Source organism: Camelus bactrianus, chromosome 20 (genome assembly GCF_048773025.1).
Source record: "Camelus bactrianus isolate YW-2024 breed Bactrian camel chromosome 20, ASM4877302v1, whole genome shotgun sequence".
NCBI lineage: Eukaryota > Metazoa > Chordata > Mammalia > Artiodactyla > Camelidae > Camelus > Camelus bactrianus.
In genome coordinates, this window is record NC_133558.1 from 1,598,432 (window position 1) to 1,619,033 (window position 20,602).

The window sequence follows — 20,602 nt, forward strand, 5'->3', positions numbered from 1 at the left end:
GTGACCTTCCTCACTGTCCCCAGCCACTCAGGTCAGGCTGGGGCCCCAGAACCAGGCAGGGACCACGGGACGCATCTCCTGCGTTCTGGTTGTCACGGTGACCAACGTCCTCCATCCCTGGTCGGCTTCTCTTCACCAACGTGGAAATCCAGGACATTCATATCTGTTTCTTCTTGATCTTCAGATCAGTCCATCCAGCTGCCCTCTCCCAGTCCCCTCTCTCTGGCTCCCCCCACCTACGCAGGAGACCACCCACGGTGCCCACGTCTGTAGCTCTGCCCTCTGTCCCTCTGTCTCTGCCTCCCCTCTGGCTGCAACATCTCCCAGCACTGTGAGGACATCTCTGCTGTCCCTTTGGTGCCCCAGCCATGGGCACAGGCCCTCCCACTCCTTCCTGTTTCCAGTCCATCAGCTGCACCCATACCTGGCTCCTGGTATCCAGCGTCAGCTCACAGCCAAGGTCCCAAAGCACCTTGTGTGCAGCCCTTCGCTCACAGGCCCTGCCCTGTTCCTGTGCAGCTGAAAATACAGGACGCCCAGTGAAATCTGAATTTCAGATGGGCAACGAGGAACTCTGGGGTATGAGTTTGTCCTAAATATTAAGTGGACATATTTAAGCTAAAAATGATGCATTTTTATCTGGAATTCAAATTTCACTGGGGTCCTGAACTTGACCCGGCAGCCTTGCCCGGGCCCCCGCCTGCAGTGTGGGGCCAGGTGCCTCCCTAGGCCTCTTGGGACACTTTCCAGACTGTGGGCTTCAGTTCTTCAGACGTGTTTTAGTGATGCTGAACCTCTGGGGAGATGCTGAAGGTCTCATTTTGTTCCTTCTAAGAGGCCCCTCCTTGGGGGCCTTTTCCAGTGTTTACTCGGAGACCCGTGGGAAAGCAGACTTGACAAACTACACAGGAGCCTATTAAAGCCCGCCCTGGAGGCAGGGATTTTTGTGATTTTTCATTGACGTAACCCAGAAGGGTCACTGGGGCAGTTCCTCCCAGCGGGACCTCTGGGCCCCAAGCAGCTTTACCTCATCCAGGTGGAGACACAGTCGGCAACCCTCAGATTCTCCCTTCCCGCCTCCCTCCAGCGCCACCTGATCAGGAAACCCACCACGCTCTTTTGCAAGCACATTACTTTATTTGGGAGTGGTCAACAAGGATGCGTGGACAGCTGGGTAAGAACAGAGCTCGGGGCTCCAGCAAGACGTCCACACTGGGTGTGGGGCTCACACGCTGGACAAAGCCACCCGGGCAGGAGGCAGGTGGACCCAGAGCCGCTGTGGCTGTGCTCACGGGGCCCATGGGAAGGGATGCATTCCCCCATAAGCGTGGCCGGCTGGCCAGATGTCAGCCCACCAGGTATGAAGGACGGAGTCCCCGCAAATCTACTGCCCGAGAGGGGGTGGTTTTAAACATTTTGCACGAGGGAATTTTGCCAGCTTGGAGTGACCCTTATTCCGGGAGGACTGCCCAGAATAGGGGAAGAAAAGTGAGAAAACAGGAAAGAGTCCAGTCTCCAAAACCCAGCTTTCCTTACCGCACGTGGAATAAAGAACTCAAACAGCTGCCGACGCAGCTCCCTCTGGGTCAAAGCTCTGGCGTTCACCTAAGAGGCTAATTCTTAGGCCACATTCTCTTACTCAGCACTTTTAATCAAAATAATCAGTCCAGTGTCTGAGGAGGAACAGGGAATGAATGGGGCAGTGTAAGAATCCCTCGCTGCTAATGAAATATTTAAAAACCTGGGACAGGGATGGCCTGTGCTACTGAATACAGAGGAGACTCTCACCGTTCCCTGCCTTACCCTGGCTTTTTCTCTTTTTTTTTTTTTTTTTGCAAGGGGAAAAAAATAGAATTTATGCACCTTAAAAAAATATGAAGTGAAAAATTATCCATTAGCACAGCAAAGACCTATTTCCAGGAAACAGGTTTTAAAAGAAAATTCTTGACGTCCTGAGGTTAAGCCAGGAGGTGTCACGACTTTGAACGTGGACAATAAAAGAACCACTGTGTCCAGGTGCGGTGCAGGCCTGCCCTGCTTCGTCGTTAAGGGGGGCTGCTGAAACCCCTGGTCGTGGTCCAAAAGCAGCCTGGCAGTTCGCATCCTGCATTAAAATTTATAAACCACCAAAGACCTTTTCTCACAGAAAAGTTAATTCAGGCTGGATAGCCTGGAAAGAAAAAAAGCATTCAGGAAGGTAGTCATGAGAAGGGGTTATATGGAAAACTAGAGGTAAGTACTGCTTTTTACTCCCCTAAAACGTACTAAAAATACAGCCATAGTAATTTCAGAAGAAGGGGAATGGCACCGAGTATAATTCCACTTCTAAGACGTCCCAGGACGAGCCCTGGAACGACGAGAACTAACGCGCAGGGCTGATAAGACAGTGACGGGGTGAGCGGCAAGTCGGACCCAACCGCGGGACGGAGGCCGCTCACCTTTGGTACCTGCTCTGGCGCTGGCTCAGAGTCCCCTCTCTCGCTCCGTCTGGGCAGGTCTGCGAGGTGTGGCCCCTTAGCCACGGCCCCACCATCTTCTCCATCTCCCTCTGCCTTCCTCCCTCCTGCACTCTGAGCCTTTACTGAGTGCCTTCTGTATGCTGCCCTGGCTCTATTCCTGCCCACCCTCCAGGTGGAAAGTGGAACACGACCTGCTCAAAGAAACTGTCCTGAACTCCCACAGATGGGGTCAGACTCCCCTGCATCTGCCCTCGGCCAGCCCTCAGCACCCTTTCCACTGCCTGACTTCTCCGTACGACTGTGGAGGCAAGGGGAGACCATTTCTGTTACCCCCACAGTGTCCAGCCTGTTCCACCCACACACCCCCTGATGCTCAGGGAATCTTAGTGAGATGAGTAAATGCCAGACTCCGCGAGCCCAGTGTCACATACCCATGTCGCCTTTTATTTCATCTTTTATTCCAAAAGGACTTGGTGATTTGGCTCTGAAGTTAGCCTTTTAAGGGGGTTGGTCAAGAAGAGAAAGTGGCCACAAGGACAGAGTGGCCATCACAATAGCTGGTCATGACATCGCCCTCGCACGGCAGTGACAGGGCAGCAGGCCCCTGGCTGACAGCCTGGGGTGACCCCGCTCCACACACCTGAGTGAGATGAGAGAATGCCGACCCGGGCTGGTCTGCAGGCCGTCCCAGGAAGCCAGCCAGAATTCCCCAGCCCTGGAGAATCCTGTCGCCAGGAAACGTACATGAACTCCCTGATTCAGATCATCGGACTTTTCAGCCTCAGCTCAGTGACAAGCTTCTGGAGCGATGGAACAGGACCGTTAATGATGGCAGTACTCTGTTTTCTGGGTGCTCACTGTGTACTGGGCACAGTGCTGGGTGTCGCTACACAGTCCGGATGCCTCTGCAAGCAGCCAGCCTGAGAGCAGCGTCACTAACCCCGTTTCAAATACCCACTCAGCAAGCTAGAGGAGGTGACGGAGGCCCGGCCGCTCTGTAAACTGCATCTCTGTGTCCTCCTCATAGGTCCTAGCGGGCACCTGGGAGGCATTTAATACAATCTCCCACTTGGCCTAAGCGCTTCGCTTAGGTCCAAGTGCTTCGCTTCTGGTCACAGCAGTTCCCAGCTGGGCCCACACGTACAGACTGTCCGTCTCAGCTGGACTCTGGCCTTGGCAGAGTTTACTGGCAGCTCCGACGCACCCCTGGGACCGCTGTTCTGTGCCGGGCTGTGTTGGGGGAACCCGGCAGCCCCGGGCGAGTGGGGACGGTGTGGGCCCCACGTTCTGGCGGGCAAGCAGAGTCTTCCCCTAATGCCATCAAACTGGAAACGGAGGGTCTTGTAGGAGTGGCCGGGGGCACTGGTGCTTCGTTTCTGCTGCGAGCGACCTCGCGCTGCAGAAAGTCCGGGCTCCACTCCACCTGCGCTTGGCTGTTCCTCCCGAACGTTCTTCCTCTCACGTCCTTCCTTGACCCTCTGTCCCCATTTACTCTCAGCATCTATTTGCGGGTGTGTTTAGAGCTAACAGCCCTCAGGCTGGATTTCGTTCAGTTTCTCAAGTCTATTAAAGGAGGGTCCACTTTATTGTAATTATTCGGAGACAGGCCCGCTCCCTGCTTGTCACGGTGCAGCGTGACTGTCAGCTCAGCTCTTCTCCAACCTTTGGGTGACATCTTTCTTCTTTTAAAACGGTTTTTAATCTGCTGGTTTCATCCCCGTGAATCCTCTTTTGTCACCTCAACTACATGTTATTTCTCTTCCACCAAATTGCAAAGGAAGCCAGCCTCCTCTCAGAGGAAGGTTCCTGACTCTACTGGGTATGAAAGAAAACAAGGTTTTAATCCCACAAAACATTCGCTGTCTTAGTCTTGCCGTAACCGATGCGAAGATAAAAGAGTCACGGTGGAAAGGGACATACGTCTGTAAAACCCCCATTCCTACCACTGCCCGGGAATTCATGATCCCCAGAGGCCAAGCGGGCACCCGGAGGGCCGAGAATCCCAGCGACTTCGGCTGACGTTCATCGGGCACTCAGAACCGAGAAACGTCTGGTAACGTGTGTGTGTGACCAGCATTATTCTTTAGATAAGGGAACTCGAGTGGTCACGAGGCCAGCTTAACTGGAAGAGGCCGGGGAAATGTGCACCCATCACAAAAAGAGATCAGACATTTCAAGTGTGATGTGTCTGTTGTAGTCTCACCCCCCAGCAAAGACACGCTATCGTCCTCCTAGGTGCCGGCCTGCAGCTCCCGAGGCGAGCGAGTTCAGAGACCTGGACAGGACTCAGGCGGTGTCCCCCGAAGGTGACTGCACTTCCCTGGAGATCCCCTGGAGGGCCGTTCAGAGCAGACCCCAAGCCCGCTCGGGGGGCTTCTGCTAAGTGGCTTTAGGGGCCTGGGGTCCGAATACTCAGCGAGCCCCTGGGGGGTTCTCACCGGCAGGAGCGTCTGAGAGAAGCCACACAACGTGCTCAAAGTCAGGGTCACGGATCTAAAGGGAGGGCCAAGCCCAGATGGACCCACGGGCTCCAGACACAGTGATCTCTCCCCTTGACCCGGGGAGCGTGGGAAACAGAGCCCTCCTCAGACCGGCAGCGGCAGGCCCGGCCGCCCCACCACACGCGCTCGAGTGGACATGCTAGAAAGCACCGCAGAAGGGACTCTCACCAGCCGAAGCTCCCGGATTGCTGGACTGGCCTTTACCTGGCACACGTGGGGCCTCCAACTAGACCACTTGCTTGTCTGCAGACAAGGGAAGGCAAGGAATTTCCACGACGCAGCCTCCGGTCTGGGCCCCAGCTTCCAAACTGGTGAGGAACTTGGTGTCCAGACCCACTGCGAGAGGACAAGTGACCCTGCAAGGGGAGGGGGCAGCCACGCCCGGCACCTCACCCATCCCCCTCCCCAGTTTATCTAACTGGCCAGAGTATGAGTTGTGTATTTTGTCTGCCTGAGAAATCTAACGGAAAGAACTATTATTAGACAGATTTATTTTATCAAGGAAAATATGCTCTTAAAATGTTCAAGAAAGGATACTGTCTGGTTCCCAGGGAACAGCCTGACAAAGCCCTGGCAGAATGTATGACCTCTGTACACACACACAACTATGCAGGCATTCTGTGTGTGTGTGCAATACATAAGCATGTGTTCACAACTGCGGTCGTAAAGGTTTATTTTCCTTACAGCAGTTTTATAGTGAACTTTAACTAAGCCTTGATTTCTCAGTCGCAGGAAGTGTTGAACATTCTAGTGCCTCTCGCCCTGCATGTGCACATGAGGCGTGCAGGGACCTTGTTCCAAGGCAGGTCCGACCAGCAGGTCTGGGCGGGACCTGAGAACCTGCACCTCAGACCAGCTCCCAGGTGAGGCTGGCCGGCCGCGCTCCACTCTCAGAGTCACAAGCCCCTGATCTGTGGTGAGTGACACTCTTCTTCGCACATAAATCAGCCAGTCAGAGATTCCGATACATAAACAAATAATAAAAACTATGTTCACGTTCACTTACTCTTTCTTGGATAATTAATCTCAAAATGGACTTAGACTCTATGCATTGCCTCTTGGCCATAATTGTAAACAGTTTTCCCTCAACGTTGTTAGAGCCATTTCCAAGTGTGAGCTGACAGACAAACGTCCACTTGAGAGAAAGGGGCAGCCAGGGAGGCTGGAGGCGCCCGGAGCTCTGATCTGTGGGCAAGGGAAGAAGGCCTGGGATGTCAGATCCCACCCATCTCTCAGAACCGACTCCGCCAGGCTAGAAATGATTAGAATTTCATTCAAGTTCGCCCTCTTGGAGCTCTCGGGAAGAATATCCAACACCAATGTTATTCCAAGTACCCTGCTATTCAGAGGTTGGCCCTACTCAGTGCTTTGTTTAAATATTTGAAACAAGTATATTAACAGCTATCCTCGTTTCCAAGGCTTAAAATATGAAACTGTCCCTAAATTGTGAAGGAAGTGACCACAACACAAATGACAGTGGACAAGTGTAATAGAGTTGCTGCGAAGGGAATAAAGCCAGGGGACGATCCCCACAGGGAAGGAACCCCAGCTTCCAGGAGCAGAGGCCCGACCCCAGGGGACTCCCAGGAGGGCACTACAACTGTCCACACAAATGCCACAAGGCGCTGACGCAGTGTGCTTACCGGGTGACGTAGTCAGTGCAGACCAGGGAGGTCAGACTACAGCCAGCTGTGGCAGGACTTGCCTCTGACCTTGGAGGACAGAAGGACTCCAGAAGGCACAAGAGAGGAGAGAGAATGAGGACGCGTGTGGTGAGAGGTCAACAAGTGGGGACAGAAGCTAACCTGGGGTCACACCTCTGTGCCAGGCACCAAGCCGCCTGCTAACAGGTCGCTGAGCTCATGTCCTCCTCCCAGCTACCCTGCAAGGCTGGCACCACTACGGCACTTTGGGGAACCAGGGACAGAGACTCAGGTTAAACGGTTCAGGTCACACAGCTGGAAAGGGCTCCCGCGAGGACCTGAATCTGGGTCTCTCTGACACCTACGTCAATCATCGGTTCTCTCTAAACCAGCCCTCCCCGAGGTGCACCTTACGGCGCCTGCGCTGTGGGTGTGAGGCAGGAGACAGAGGGCTCCGGGTCAGATACGTCCTGAAAGCTCCTGGGATACGTAGCGGTGCTAACGGTGTTCAGATGTGAGCTAACACGTGCTGAGCGCTTCCCACGTGCCTGGTGAAAAGCGGCTTTGTTGTTGTTCTTTTGACAGGAGAACCTCTCGGCGCCTTCGACATTCTAACGTGCGTTGAGAATGTCCAATATCATGTGTTGGGGAGTAATGTTAACAGCTCCACACAAAATGAGATTGACCGTCCGGACACATAACATTAAAATAGAATAACTGCAAACGGGCTGATGGGCTTGGCTAAGTCATCACCTGCTGGTGGACAACCTTTGCTTCGGACATCATGCTGGTGTCGGTCCCGTCCTCCCTTCATCCCCAGATAACTTCGTTAGGACACACAGCTCTACAGGGAGCCCTGTGCCCCTTCTGAGCTTGGGACCAGGCAGGGCTCTCAGGAGGGCAGATGGCGGGGAGGGCAGGATGCAGCTTCCCCCGGGGTACCCGACAGCTGGGGAAGTGCGGTCTGGTCACTCATCACTGAAATACCAAGAGACGCAGGTTCCTGACGGGACACCAGTGGAATCTCTCCTGCCCCTTTGTTGGTGACGGTCACTGTTGTAATTTGAGAGTCTGTCAATCTTTGTAAACCCTACCCGTGCCAAGCTTGAATCAGCCACACAGGGCCCGGCTCCCGTGGTGTACTGGGGAACGTGTTCAGTAAAATTAATGGCCTCTGCCTTGTCTCTCGTTCTATTTGCTAAATCCTTCTGTGTTTATCAAATAACACAATCCCACCAGTAAGCATTTGGTTAATCTTTTGATTTTCCAAGTCACGTTCCCATGACAATCCTGTTAACAGTGGGGCGTCTTGAGCAGGGTTCCTCTGGCCTGGGTGGCTGGACTGCCCTCTCCATCTCAGTGTCTCTGAAGATCACTCATCCTGTCTGCACACCTCCTTAGATGACAGTGAGAGAAATGCCAACCCATCTGCCATCATCCAAGATGTCAGAAACCTTTCAAGCAGCCACGTCCAGAATCTGGTGTTGACAGGACGTGACTGTGGAAGCAAAGGTCAACAGCACAGGACGCGAGGCCAAGATCACTAAGGCTCCCCACCGGCTGCCAGGAGACGTGGGGGGAGTTCTGGGTGGGAGGACGCAGAGGAGAAGAGTCCAGGGGAGCAGACTTGGGGCCACAGCCGGAGGTGGCCCGGTGCTGGGCGAGGCCGAGCCATCGCTGACAGGAAGTGCCTGCCTCATCTGGGGAGTGCTGTGTTGACCGCTTCACTCAGCTGCCCTGTGGGCTCGGTGTTAACCAGGATGAGGAAATAGGTGGGGGAGGCTGAATCCTCTGCTCGGTGTCAGGAAGGTGTCAGAGAGGAGAGACCCTGACCGAACCGCGTGCCCAGTAAGCCCGGCTCGCCCCGGGTCCTCACTGTTAGGTACACAGGGCGTGCGCACTCCTGCCAAGTGCCCAGCACCACCACACGAGCCAGACAGGCTGCCCCTGGGGTATCCGCCTTCCCGGCCTGCCTTCCCCCATCTCAGGTGGGAAGTCAGTCCCGTGCAGTAGTCAGGACTTAACTGCGGGGACAGAGACCGCTGCGCATTGCAGAGCAGAGCACTGAGCGTCTGCGGCGCCCCGACGAGCAGCGTTCAGCTCGTCATTTCACAGCCTTACTGAATGTTTGGGAAAGTCATTAGTTCCAGTGTGTGGCTTCCCGGCTTCTCGTGTCCAGGAATCGATGGCTGAAAACGGGCTGACGGCAGCCTCACGACATTGGTTTCAAGAATGGAAGGATGAGAATGTGAACTGGTGCAGCCACTGTGAGAAAGAGTGTAGAGCGGCCTCGGAAACGAAGAACAGAGCCGCCGCGTGGCCCAGCAATCCCACCCCTGGGGGTATGTGTCTGTAAATATATATACATATATACATAGCAATATATGTATATCTCCGAATATGTAACTAAACACTAACCCAAAAAGACACCTGCACCCCAGTGTTCACAGCAGCACTGTTTACAACAGCCAGGACAGGGAAGCAAGCTCAGTGTCCATCGACAGATGGCTGGATAAAGAAGCTGTGGTGTGTATCTATATATATATGAACATTACTTGGTCCTGAAAAAGAAGGAAATTCTGTCATTTGAAACAACGTGACCAGACCTAGAGGGTATTATGCTTACTTAGTGAAATAAGACAGAGAAAGACAAATACTGTATGATCTCACCTGCACATGGAATCTAAAAAATAATACAAATGAATGTATGTGCAAAACAGAAACAGACTCTCAGATCTTCTCACGGGAGAGAACAAACCACCGGATACAACAGGAAGGGGCGGACGAGGGCTGCGGGGCTGAGAGACACCGACGGCCGTGCGCAGCACCGACCAGCAGCAAGGGTGCGCCGCACGGCTCAGCGAAGCAGAGCCGTCATTCTGTAATAATTTTTGATGGAGGATAGTCTGTAAAAATACATCATCACCATGTTGTACGCCTGGAACTGATACAATGTTATTGTATTACACAATAGATAATAGATCAACTATACCTCAATAAAAAAACTAATTAATTAAGTTAAATTTTTTAAACAACCAATTGCAAGGATTAGGCAGAAGTGTTCTGACCGGTTCTGCAGTAACTTTTGCAGCTTCTTCCCACTGGAGGTCACTGTTACATCAGTTCCAGAGAAGAGCCTCAATTTTGTGAGAAAGAAACTAGACCGTGTGGATCCGGTCCTGCTGCATTGGCATAAAAAAGGAGACCAAACGGCGGAAACGGTCAGCCAAGGTGAAGGGCATTTCGGACACTGTGAAGGTAACATGAGCTGTCCTTAGAAAATGCATCAGACGTGGTTTTCAAGTCCTTAATGTTTAATTTCTGGAAAATAAATTCCAGCTAAATTTTCTACAAATAAACCTAACTACCTGCTTTATGTGTTGGGCAAATTAATCCATTCAAAGAGAGGCGTCATGGCACAGAGTTGCATAACTCTGGGCGAGTTCCTGACCTCACTAAGCCTCGGCTGTAAAACAGAGATAATAATTATACCAAATTCATGGGATCGTTGTGAGGATTCCCTGGGATGAAAAGGGCTTAGCACAGCGCCTGGAACACAATAAACACAATAGAAATGCTAGCGATCATTATTACCGTCCTTAGAGCCAGCCAGGTAGGGCCCACAGGCTCAGGTGAGCTCGTATTTGTGCCGTGCTTAGAACAGGGTCCGGCACAGCGAGGGCCATTTACATGCTCGTTAAATGAATAGGTAAATAAACAGACCCTAGCTGAAAGCATACACCCTAAACAGGTGGAACGCAAACATGGCCTCAAGGATATAGGAACTTGCCTAAATCATCATGTCAATTCAACATGTGCGTTCTAGAAGGCCGGGAAAAAATCGCGACCAGACGCTTGTCATCATCTGTCTTTAACTTTCACAGTAACTAGAAACAGCCGGGTGGTCTAAAGGAAGACGCTAACGTAAACATCCTGAGTAAGTACCTTGAGCGGCAGACAACGTGTGCTCTTTAAACAAAGGATCTTGTTTCATCGGATTCTGCCTCTGTCTGAGGCCGTCAGTGACCGTCACTGAGTGGACGTGCTTTGGTCTTCGGTCTCAAGTATCTGCTCTCCGCGCCGGAGGCGCGCTCGGCAGCGACCACAGGGGAGCTCCTGCAGTGGGAGCGTGGTGATCGCTCACCGAGGACATCAGCACTGAATCCAGCACACGCGTTAGGTGAACACTCAGGCCCTGGTATGGGCTGAGTAAAGGCACGGATGCTCCTGCTTCACCAAGTACATTCCTTTCTTTCTTGTATTGAAGTGTAGTTGATTTACAATGTTTCCGGTGCACAGCAAAGCCGTTCAGTTATACATATACATACATACATATATATATATACACATATATTCCCAGATTCCTTTCCATTATAGCTCATTACAAGAGATTGAATATAGTTCCCTGTAGGTCTCGCCAAGAACATTCTTAAGGAAAACCGGCCCTTTGAAAATCAAAAACAGAAGCTTTGAGTGTGTGTGGTGAAAAACGCTGTAGCCTTACTCTGTGCTGAGATGACAGCTGTTTTCCCACCGTTGCTTTTAAGTCATTAGTGCAAACGCCACTGCCATGCAAAAGGCAAAACTATTAGAATCACTCTGCAAACAGTGTTGACGGCGCAGACCTCTAAAAGGGTCTCGGGGTGCCCCAGGGGTCCAGAGACCTCTCTTTGGGAACTGCTGGCCCCAGCACAGACAGTGCTGGACAGGGTCGATTCGCCGTGTGTTGCCCTTGTTGGTCCAACCTCTCCTCTGGGACACTTGGGAAAAGCCCCGGGCCTGCTGGGGCCTTCCTCAGGGTGTAGGCTGGACGGTGTGCTGAGCGCCTTCCGAGGCCACAGCCATGGTGTTTTCTAAAGCTCTCAGAGAACTGATGAGGCCAGAGGGATCCGGATTCGGGAGACGTGGAGGCTCCACGTAAAATCTTTGCCTCCCTGTCGCCCTCTCCTATCTCCTAGTGTCCCAAAGCCCTTTCAGACTGTGGAACCACCCTGCAAACCACACACATGCCGGACTCAGACACCCAAGCTGGAAGTGGGCCCTGGAACGGACAGGTGCCCTGGGAAGGGCCCAGGGTGGGAGCCGCACTTGTGGCGGACTGTCTGCCTGTCAGAACCCTGCGGCTACACATCCCAGGGCAGCACCTACACGCCTGCAGACCCCGAACGATGGAGCGCAACCCAACTCAGGATCGTGCGGCCGGCAGGGCACATGCCATCTCACAGCACCCACGCTGGGCAGAAGGCAGAGTCCTCCCTCCAGGACACAGGAGAAAACTCATGTATGAACTGAACTCTTATCTCTGTCGTTCACTTTCACACGTATCCCCATCCTAACTTAGTTCAGAGAAGCCCTAAATGGTCAAAAAGTGTAAGATCAGGGAAGGGTGACATCCATGTTCACTGCTCACATTTGGATGCAAATCCCACGAGCTGAGGGTCCGCTGGACAAATCAGAGGTTGGACTAGAGCTCCCTTCCAGCCTGGTCTCTGCCCCTTTGTAGAATTTCCCGAGCCCTGGCCACTGACCGTGGCATCAGTCTGCTTGTCACAACCTGAAACTTCTGATGAGCTCCCAGCTCCCAGTTTAAGGCCTGGGGGTGGGGGGTGGCGGGGAGCCTGGGGAGCAGGGGCATCAGGAAGAGGTGGGGGCCAGGGGCCCGGCCGATGATCAGATATCCTGCAAGGGGCCTGAAGGACCTCTGCCCACTGACCCCAGGCCTGCCCCGTGGCACTGTGGCGCCCAGTCCTTTGTGAAGAAGGCTACCTCTGACCCAGCAAAGTGGGGAAAAGGCAGCCTGGATGTGGGTGGGTTTGGGGAAACAGAGCCCCTCAGTGCCACGAATCTGGGGCAAGTCCACTTCCCTGCTCCTGGGCTTTGAGTTCCCTCAGAGAAGGACTCAGATGAGCTGGCTTCCAGGTCCCTCCGAATTGCAGGCCTTCAACGTCTCGTTCGTTGGGGAAACGCCCTGGTACCCTGTGCTCATCAGGGTCTGGGGTGGATGCAGCCAGGGGCCACTGTCCTCCTAGGACAGTCCCAGCAGCTGCACACGAGCTCTGGTCTCAGCTCTGCTTTCCGATGGGACCTCAGGGGCAGACGGATGAACTTGACCTGTTAGGGGTTCCCTATGCATCTGCTATCCAGCGGGAAGGCTCTGGACCTCTCTTCTCTCCTCTGCTGTCTGCTTAGCACCCCCTCAGCTTTGTTATTGTCGGTACGTGCTGGGCAGAATGTGAGAAATGAGGCCCCAAGTGCCCGAGGGCGCAGGACAAGGACCTGGACACAGTGTCCTGCAGCTGAAGTAGGGTCCTCCTGACCTGGGGCTCGGGCTGATGTCTCTGTGAACCAACAAACCACGTTTAAGACGTGCACAGTGTGTGTCATCGTGCACTGGAGAATCTGGAATAAGCACTTCAAAACCATGGTTCCACTCTACTCTTGCTTCTGCTAAAATTTTTAATGACTTGATATATGAAAATATTACCTAATAGGAGTGAAAGTAGTGTGCAGAGGTAGCCAAAAATCAAGGAGGGGTCATGTGAAGCCTCAAGGCCTGGGAGACACTGACAGACAAATGGCTGTTTCACAGCGCAAGGCTGTGGGCGGGCGGTCAGGACACGGCCGGCCAGTCGCATCCAGGGCTCTCGGCATCAGGCGTGCTCCTCCTCTCCTCACGTAGGAACCCAGACCTAATTTGTGATATTTATATGTTTTACTACATTGATTGAACTTTCAGAGCAAAAATAAGATATTTTTCTCGTATTATGCCAAACAGCATAAAACTATCATAATTTTAATTATCCTGAGAACCCGGAATGACACACACATAACCAGAACCCATCAGCGTGTTGGGCGCAGGGCTCCCAGAACCGCACCCGGGCAGGGCCTGCACCCAGCGTGCTGGAGAGCCTTTCAGTTGTTTCATGTCCTAAATGCAGACTGACGCCTGGATGCACTTCGACGCCCTGTAAAAGGCAGCTCCTAAAACCATGTGCTCGCAGAAACTTCTGAGATGAGAGGTCGCCCACACTTCTAAATCATATTAGCACTGAGGAGACGAGGGTATATGTTGTAAAATCTAATTTAAGGGACATTTCTCTACGGTTAAAGCGTTACAAAACCTTTTTCTAAAAACCACGCCCACAACACTCTCAAGTAGCCGGTCTGTCTTGTCGACCCTCTGTAGGGAAACACGTGGGGGGCCACGTCTCACAGCCTAGACAGTAACTCATCCTTTTCCACACGGAAGATGAAAGCTCACAGTGCTTCGCAAAGGAGGTGTGTGCAACAGCCAAAAACGACTCACGCCTGGGCAGCAGTGATGGGCGCACTTATTGTACCAGGTCCCCTGGGAAGTCGTAAAAGCCTGACGCCTGGGGCTCTCGGTCCTCCGAGCACCAGGACGCACAGCGGTGGTTTCTTGTTGGGTAAGGTATAAACAAGGTGTTTATATGCAGGTATAGAGATACACGGCCCAATCCCCCTGGAGAACTTTTTTAACCATAAATTATGCACATTCGACAGAGGCAATATGGCCTCCAACAGGGTGGAAATTGATTCTCCAGGGGCTAAAACATCTCATCCCCTTTATGCATAAAGCACAGATACAGCTGCAGCGCGTGAACAGGTGTGCAGTGTGTCTGCGGCGCTAAGACTCCATGGGAGGGCAGGTGGCCCTGAAGAAAGGTGGGGAGTGCCGCTGTCAGGGCGCTTCCTGGGGGGCAGCCTTCAGAGTGCCTGCTGTAACATTTTCTAAACTGCCTCGTGTTATCTTAAAGATGATTCACCCTGCGCTAACTGGTAAAAGAATTAACTATGAAGAAAGAGCTGATTTCCAGAGACGAATACCCTCTCTTGGGAGTGCTAAAATCCTCAGAGTCTGAATCAGCTCCTTCAGAATTCCACTGTTTTCCCGACTGAATTCCATGCCTGGAACAGCTGCGGGATCTCGGGCAGCGCGCCGGGGGCGGCGGTTCAAAGGGAGAAGCGCGGGAGGCCGCACCAGGTGGCTTTGTCGGGAGAGGGGATCACTCTCTAGACACTGCCTTTGCCAGAAACTTCTTAGCAAGGGGAAAGGATGTTTTGCTTTTGCATCACTTTGTTTTCATAAGTCACACAAGGAGGAGGAGAAGCCATGTTGACGTTATTTTTAGTTCCCAGGAACAAAAATAGATCGCCAACTTTAACACACCGCGGGAATGGCTCCTCCAGGTTCCCCGAAAGTTGGTGGAGAGTCTGAAATGCTACAAAGTGCCACGTGCCTCTCCTTCTCCCAACCCCTAGGACAGCGGGGGCGGCCGGGTGAGGAAGACCGGACGCACCACTGGCTCGGGCTAGCCCGCTCCCCAGCTGGGAACATTCAGACAGAACCGCAAAACGAAGCCGCCGCAGTCAAACGTGCCACGACTACCTGGACGTCCTCAAGAGCGGGCGCCTGCCTGTGACCTCCCCGGGCCATCACGGACCGGAGCACACGCCAGAGGACAGGAGACGAGATAAGGCACAGGCTGCCTACAATCCAGACGCCTTTTCTTCCAAGCGATAAGTCCATTCTCGCCTCCCTCGCCTGGTCCAGCGCAAGCATGCTCCAAGCATGAACCCTGCTCTGAGTGGGAGGCGCTGCCGGGCCGCAGGGCTCCGCAGGACCCTGGTGGCCGTTTCCAGTTACGCCATCAACGGATAATCTGCCTCTTTAAAAGGAAAAATATGATGGCCCGTGTGACAGATCTGAAACAGGTGCAGGGGCAGAGGGAGACGGGCTGGCGACAAGTGACACCACCAAGAACGCGCCTGTCCCCAGTTCAAGGACGATTAGCACAGCGGAAACTGGCATCGGCCCCGACGTCTGGGCCACCGCCAGGGAGCCTTCTCCTGCCCTCACGGGTGAGGGGCGCAAGACGGGGGTGGGGAAGCGCAGTGCCCCAGATCACAAACCCTCCACCCTCAGATACGTTATTTTCAGATCTAAGTTACGGTCATTGTGACCGGTGCGACCGGTGCCGACAGTACAATTTCACAGCAGTTAGGCAGGAAATGCCACCTGCTATTCAATGCGCCAACTGCAGTCAAAAGAGGGAGACCCTGCTTTGCTCCAACCCCCGCTAGCCTCCTCACATCCTGTTCATAGATACTGTGTTCTGTTTGGACCCCCTATACTGGGCTTTTAAACACTCCACGGGCTGTGATCCCTTCCCCTGGGGCCATCCTGACTCCTGCCCCCCAGCCCCCTTTCCTCCCCAGGGGACCAGGCCTTGCGGATGGAGGATGGGGAACTGGGGGTTGCAGGAAAGCGGGGGAAACCAGAGGACAGGAGGCGAGCCCTTCCCTTGGGCACAGAGAGCAGGGATGTCTGCAGTAAACGGCAGCGGGCAGAACGGGATCGGAGCACGGACTCGGGGTGTCTGAGAACATTACCTGGCTCCTTGGTCTCTCATTACACAAATGGAATCAGCGTGTATGCGTGTGTGTGTTTGTATTACACGGCAAATTAGATCCGAGGGAAAGGCAGCAGGGGGAATATTTATACAGGTAACAGAGAGCTAACAAAACGAGAAAACCTGGATTTGATTGTATAAAAAACAATACTAATCATGGCAAAGAGAGCCTTTAGCATTCACGAGTCAGCAGCGCACACAGCAGCCATTAAACTCATCGCCCCACGTGCCAGATCAATTATTTAGCTTTTACGTTATTTCAACACCACATTATGTGGGTTTAGAATTAGTTTATCACAGCGCATCTGCTAAGAGCTTTTAAATTTTTACACCATTTAGGTGATTCTAAATGCACTTTAGAATAGAAGAGAATGAGAAAAGTCATTCGAAAACAGAATTAAAGGGGCAGTTGACAAATAAAAGGAACAAAGTCGAATATGCGGCATTAAATCAAGTCAACAAAAAATAAAGTGGAGGAAAAGGAAGGAGACAGTTAAAAGCAAGTTAAATAGGAAAACTTGGCTAAAGCAGGAAAGAAGAAACTGAGATTCACCAACTACGTTAACAGATACAAATCGTTAAATGTCAGATAACGTCTCCCTGTGAGGAGGGAAAAGCCTCTTCAAGCCCTCAGGGCACGTCCCCCTCACTGGGGCGTCTGCAGCTCAGAGTAGATGCTTCCCAGCGCACCGAAGCAAGGGTCTCTGCAACGACCAGCGGTGCTCATCTTCTCAAAGAGAGAAGGGACCGCAGAGACCGGGGCTATGTGGGGGGACGATGGCAAGCGTGTTTTAGCAGTCCCTGGAGAGAAGTGTGGTACTGGGAAGATTTCCTGGGGCCCCGGCAGGAGGAGGAGATGTGGCGCTGGAGCTCCGCCTGCATTCCTGAGGACACCCGAGCCTGGAAGGCCCCCTCTGCCCTCCCCGCCAAGCCTGCTGGCCACCCGGGCACCCCTCACCGGGCAAGCGAGGGCCTCCAGGGCCGTGGCCTTGGCAGACGGGTGTCCGTCCGTCCCACAGGGCAAGAGAGAGAGATGGGAAATTTACTGCCGACATCTCTGGGCCCTCAGCCACTCACCAAGAAGGAGGTGAATGGACCTACGGTCGTTCCTCCCCACCGTCCGCAGCGGCAACCGCAGGGCCCGGCCAGGAGGCCCAGGTTACACAGGGGACGCCAGACCGACGGCAAAGGACGTTCTCTTAGGGGCTCTGAGGAGCAACAGCCTCAGCGCTTCCCTCAGAAACACCTAAAATACTTAACTTTCAAACCATTTGATTTCTAATATTTGGGAACTGTTCATCACAAGAAGAATTCTTACTAAAAACATGTCTGTTCCAGCTTAGCACCATCTCACTCTTCAGAGATGTGGCCTCCTTACAAAAATAATATCACAGGACCTGGAGAAAAACAGTGCTGGAAACATAACCACATTCAGAGAAACTATTACAGAGAGTTGGTTATTTCAAAGTTCTCCTATGCAGATATTTTGGGGGCAGGGTGTACTCAGTGGTGGAGCGCGTGCTTAGCATGCACGAGGTCCTGGGTTCAGTCCCCAGTACCTCCATTAAGAAAAAAAAAGAATATTTTGTCTTCTCTGTTCTACAGACATTAAATCCTCCCGTTTATTCACCTGTATGGTAAGCAGCCCTCATGGGGAAGTCCTCATTTCTTACATTTTGCCCAAGGAAACGTCCTGGTGTTTGCTGGGCAAGGTGTGAACTCACTGGGGAAGCGGGGCCTCCCAACACCCGGGCTCCAGCCTGACTCACTTCTTCTCTCTGGTCCGTCGTATCTCTCTGTCCCCACTTACAGGGGAACGCCCCGCCGCCCCGTGCCCCCAGCAGCCGGATTTCATTGTCGGCTGCGTCGTGAGAAATGCCCTTCCCACCTGGACAGGGGTTTTCAGGACAGTAACCGGACCAAGAAGGATGTTCCCCAAACTTGCCTCATGAGAATCACTCGCTCTGATTATTAAAAATGGCGACTCCCCGCCCTCAGCCAGAGCGCAGAATCCACTGACATGGACCCGCTCGGTGCGCAAGCATCCGGGCGCCCACCTGGCGCTGTTCCCAGGATGGCGGCAGAGAGCGCAAGGTGGAAAGACGAGAGGCCCCAACCTGGAGGAGGGACCCAGAGGAAGGGGCAAACACTCTCAGAACAGGCAGGGGCTGGAGCGGGAGGTGAGAGGGACCCCGCACTCAGGGAGGGGAGGAGGGCTGCTGGCTGACACCTGCTGACCGCCTGCCCGGTGACCGACACTGTCCTGGGTGCTTCGTTTACATTCAGTTTTCCAACAGCCACGGGCGTCCCGTTGTTCAGGGCAGCCCCCGGGCTGCGTTAGTGACTTCCCACAGATCACGAAGCCAGAATGGGTTCTGCACCAGCGAGGACACGGCGCGCCGTCAGGCAGGGCTCACGTGTCCCCAGCTCTGATCCCTCTTTGAGGACCTCAGGGTCCTCCGTGAAGCAGGATGGAAGCTGGCCTGTTCACAAAGGTTCCTTAATTCAACCCAAGTGACAAAACAGAACCTGAAAACGATCTGATGAACAGCTGCGGGCGTTGCTCTACGTAAGAAAAGATACGGTAGAAACGACACTTTTCGAGAGACTAACTTAGCAGAGACTTACCTCATTTTGTCCAGATCTGGAATCCTGTTCACTAGAACTTTCTTCCAGAAAACATTGCACCTTCTCCACCTCTTCCATGCACTGGAAAAAGGCCATTTTCTCCAGCTGGCCACTGGGGCAACACGTGTTGAACTCTTCCAGCCTCTTCACTGTTAACATCTTGGTGGTGAGTCTGATTACGTTCCCGTCGGGAGTGTGGCTGTCGTCCCTCTCCGCCTCCGACCTGTAAATCAGGACGCAGTCGTGGCTTCTGAGCACACCCTCCTCTTGGCTGCGAAGAGGAGGAGAGTTCTCATCACCGACCCACACGTTTGACTCTTTGGGGAAACGACCAGTGAGAATTCTGAAGTCGCTTCTGTTTAAACTGGAGGAGACGCCCACAGTTAGGAGGAGAAAGGCAAATACGGAGTTTCAGACGCCGGAACTTTGAGAGGAAAAGGGCTCTTCCCTCACCTTCCCCACAAAAGCAAACGGTGAGAAGCAGCCTTCAGTGTCACCGGGCGACTGCGTTTTCCCCTCGTGGGACGAGTGGGGCGCAGCTGGGACTGCTGCCGTGCTCCTCCCGCCCCGCTGGGAAGGCGTCCTGGGTGAGGAAGGGGCTCTCCCGTGCTCCCCCTGGGGGAGTGGTCTCCACCAAATGAGCCACTTCCAGAGCCCCTCTCTGTCTACATCTTAAAATGTTTGGTGTTTATTTTAAAAAGAACTTTGTTTCCTTGCAGCCTGCTCACCCAGCCAAGGTTCCCAGATACCTTTCTTTGCATCCTCACCATCGGCTAAGTACCAAGGAGTTCACATCCCCGTGCTCTCCCTGGAGTCCTTGCCTCACAATCGAGCACACGCGGAACACTGCTCTGACACTGCCCCCACACGCGCGCGTGTCCACACGTCTCGTGATGTGAGCTTGTGCTGCATCCCTCCCGAGGCCCCTGCTGGAGATCTTCTGGAAATTGCTTCTTCCAGCTTTTTCTCAGTTTGAAATCGTCTGTAACTATCCCCACAAAACTTCATCTTTCATTTTCTCAGCCGATCTAGTAAAATGATACCTTGAGTTCCACACCGTTTAAAATCCAGTGCTCTACACAAAATCCTCCTTAGCCACACCAGGACCTTACATTCAGACTCTAGAATGTAAACAGGATCAACCACAGCTCTGCAAAATTCTCTGTAGACCATCATTAGCATTCTTGCAAGCTGTCCCGAAAAAAAATCATTACTAAAACAAGGATTGCTTGGCTGTTTCTAAGACAAATGGCAACTGAAAAATACAACAGGTAATTACAGATGACACTCAAGTTGGATCAGGAAGCTACATAAAAATTAACATATTAAAAGCTTAGGTCCAAGATACAAAAATTTTAAAAGAAACCTTACATGTTGAGCTCTGCCTGGAGTTTGGTACAACTTGTTAAGACAGTGTAGCAAGAAAGGAAAACAGAGTAATTACCGTTTGCAGGAGGACATCCCGGGGTTCAGATCAGCCTGAGGGCAGAGTCCCAGTTCCAGCAGAGACAAGGGAGCTCTGTGGGGTTCAGAATGATGACGCACTTGGCTGGTGAAAGTCCCCACTCACGGTCAGAGCAAGCCTTCTGAGAAGACAAGTGTCCACTCTGAAAGGAAGTGTCCTCTCCCTCAAATGCCACTTTGAGCCCCTGTTTAAACCCAGATGGTCCTTGGGCTCATGTTGCCCAGCTGTCGCCTTCTTAGTCAGATGGGGAAGGACATTAATTTTAGACACGAGGCTTTTCAAAGCCAATGGCTCCATTTCAGAGGTCAGGTAAGGGGAGGACGGACTGTAACCGTGGATGAAATATCACCTTCACCCTCTTGTCTCGTCCGGGCGGCAACGCTCGCAGACCCACAAAGCTGCGTTTGTCTCGGCCGTCAGCCGGCCCGCTCCCCTGCCCGCTCAGGCTCGGGACTTACGTGCATGCTCCCAG

The 20,602-nt window shown here is 53.0% G+C and overlaps 1 protein-coding gene across 12 annotated transcripts in view; it reads right to left on the reverse strand.

The window, feature by feature from the left end:
- The window catches only part of MYLK4 (myosin light chain kinase family member 4), a 70,712-nt gene extending 50,374 nt beyond the window's left edge, over positions 1-20,338 (reverse strand). For 4 of the 12 annotated variants that reach the window (XR_012500874.1, XR_012500873.1, XR_012500872.1 and 1 more), the window contains exons 1-2: positions 20,110-20,335; positions 18,666-18,936 (exon numbers count right to left, since the gene is read on the reverse strand). Coding sequence is in view for 5 of the 12 variants with exons in the window: in XM_045505588.2 (XP_045361544.1) it covers positions 18,666-18,936; positions 20,110-20,126 (288 nt within the window). In the remaining 7 variants the exon portion in view is untranslated. Of the gene's footprint in view, positions 1-15,013; positions 15,840-18,665; positions 18,937-20,109 lie in introns of those variants that run through there. The other 8 variants (XR_012500875.1, XR_012500876.1, XR_012500877.1 and 5 more) reach the window with 5 other exon arrangements.
- Positions 20,339-20,602: the final 264 nt, after the last annotated feature.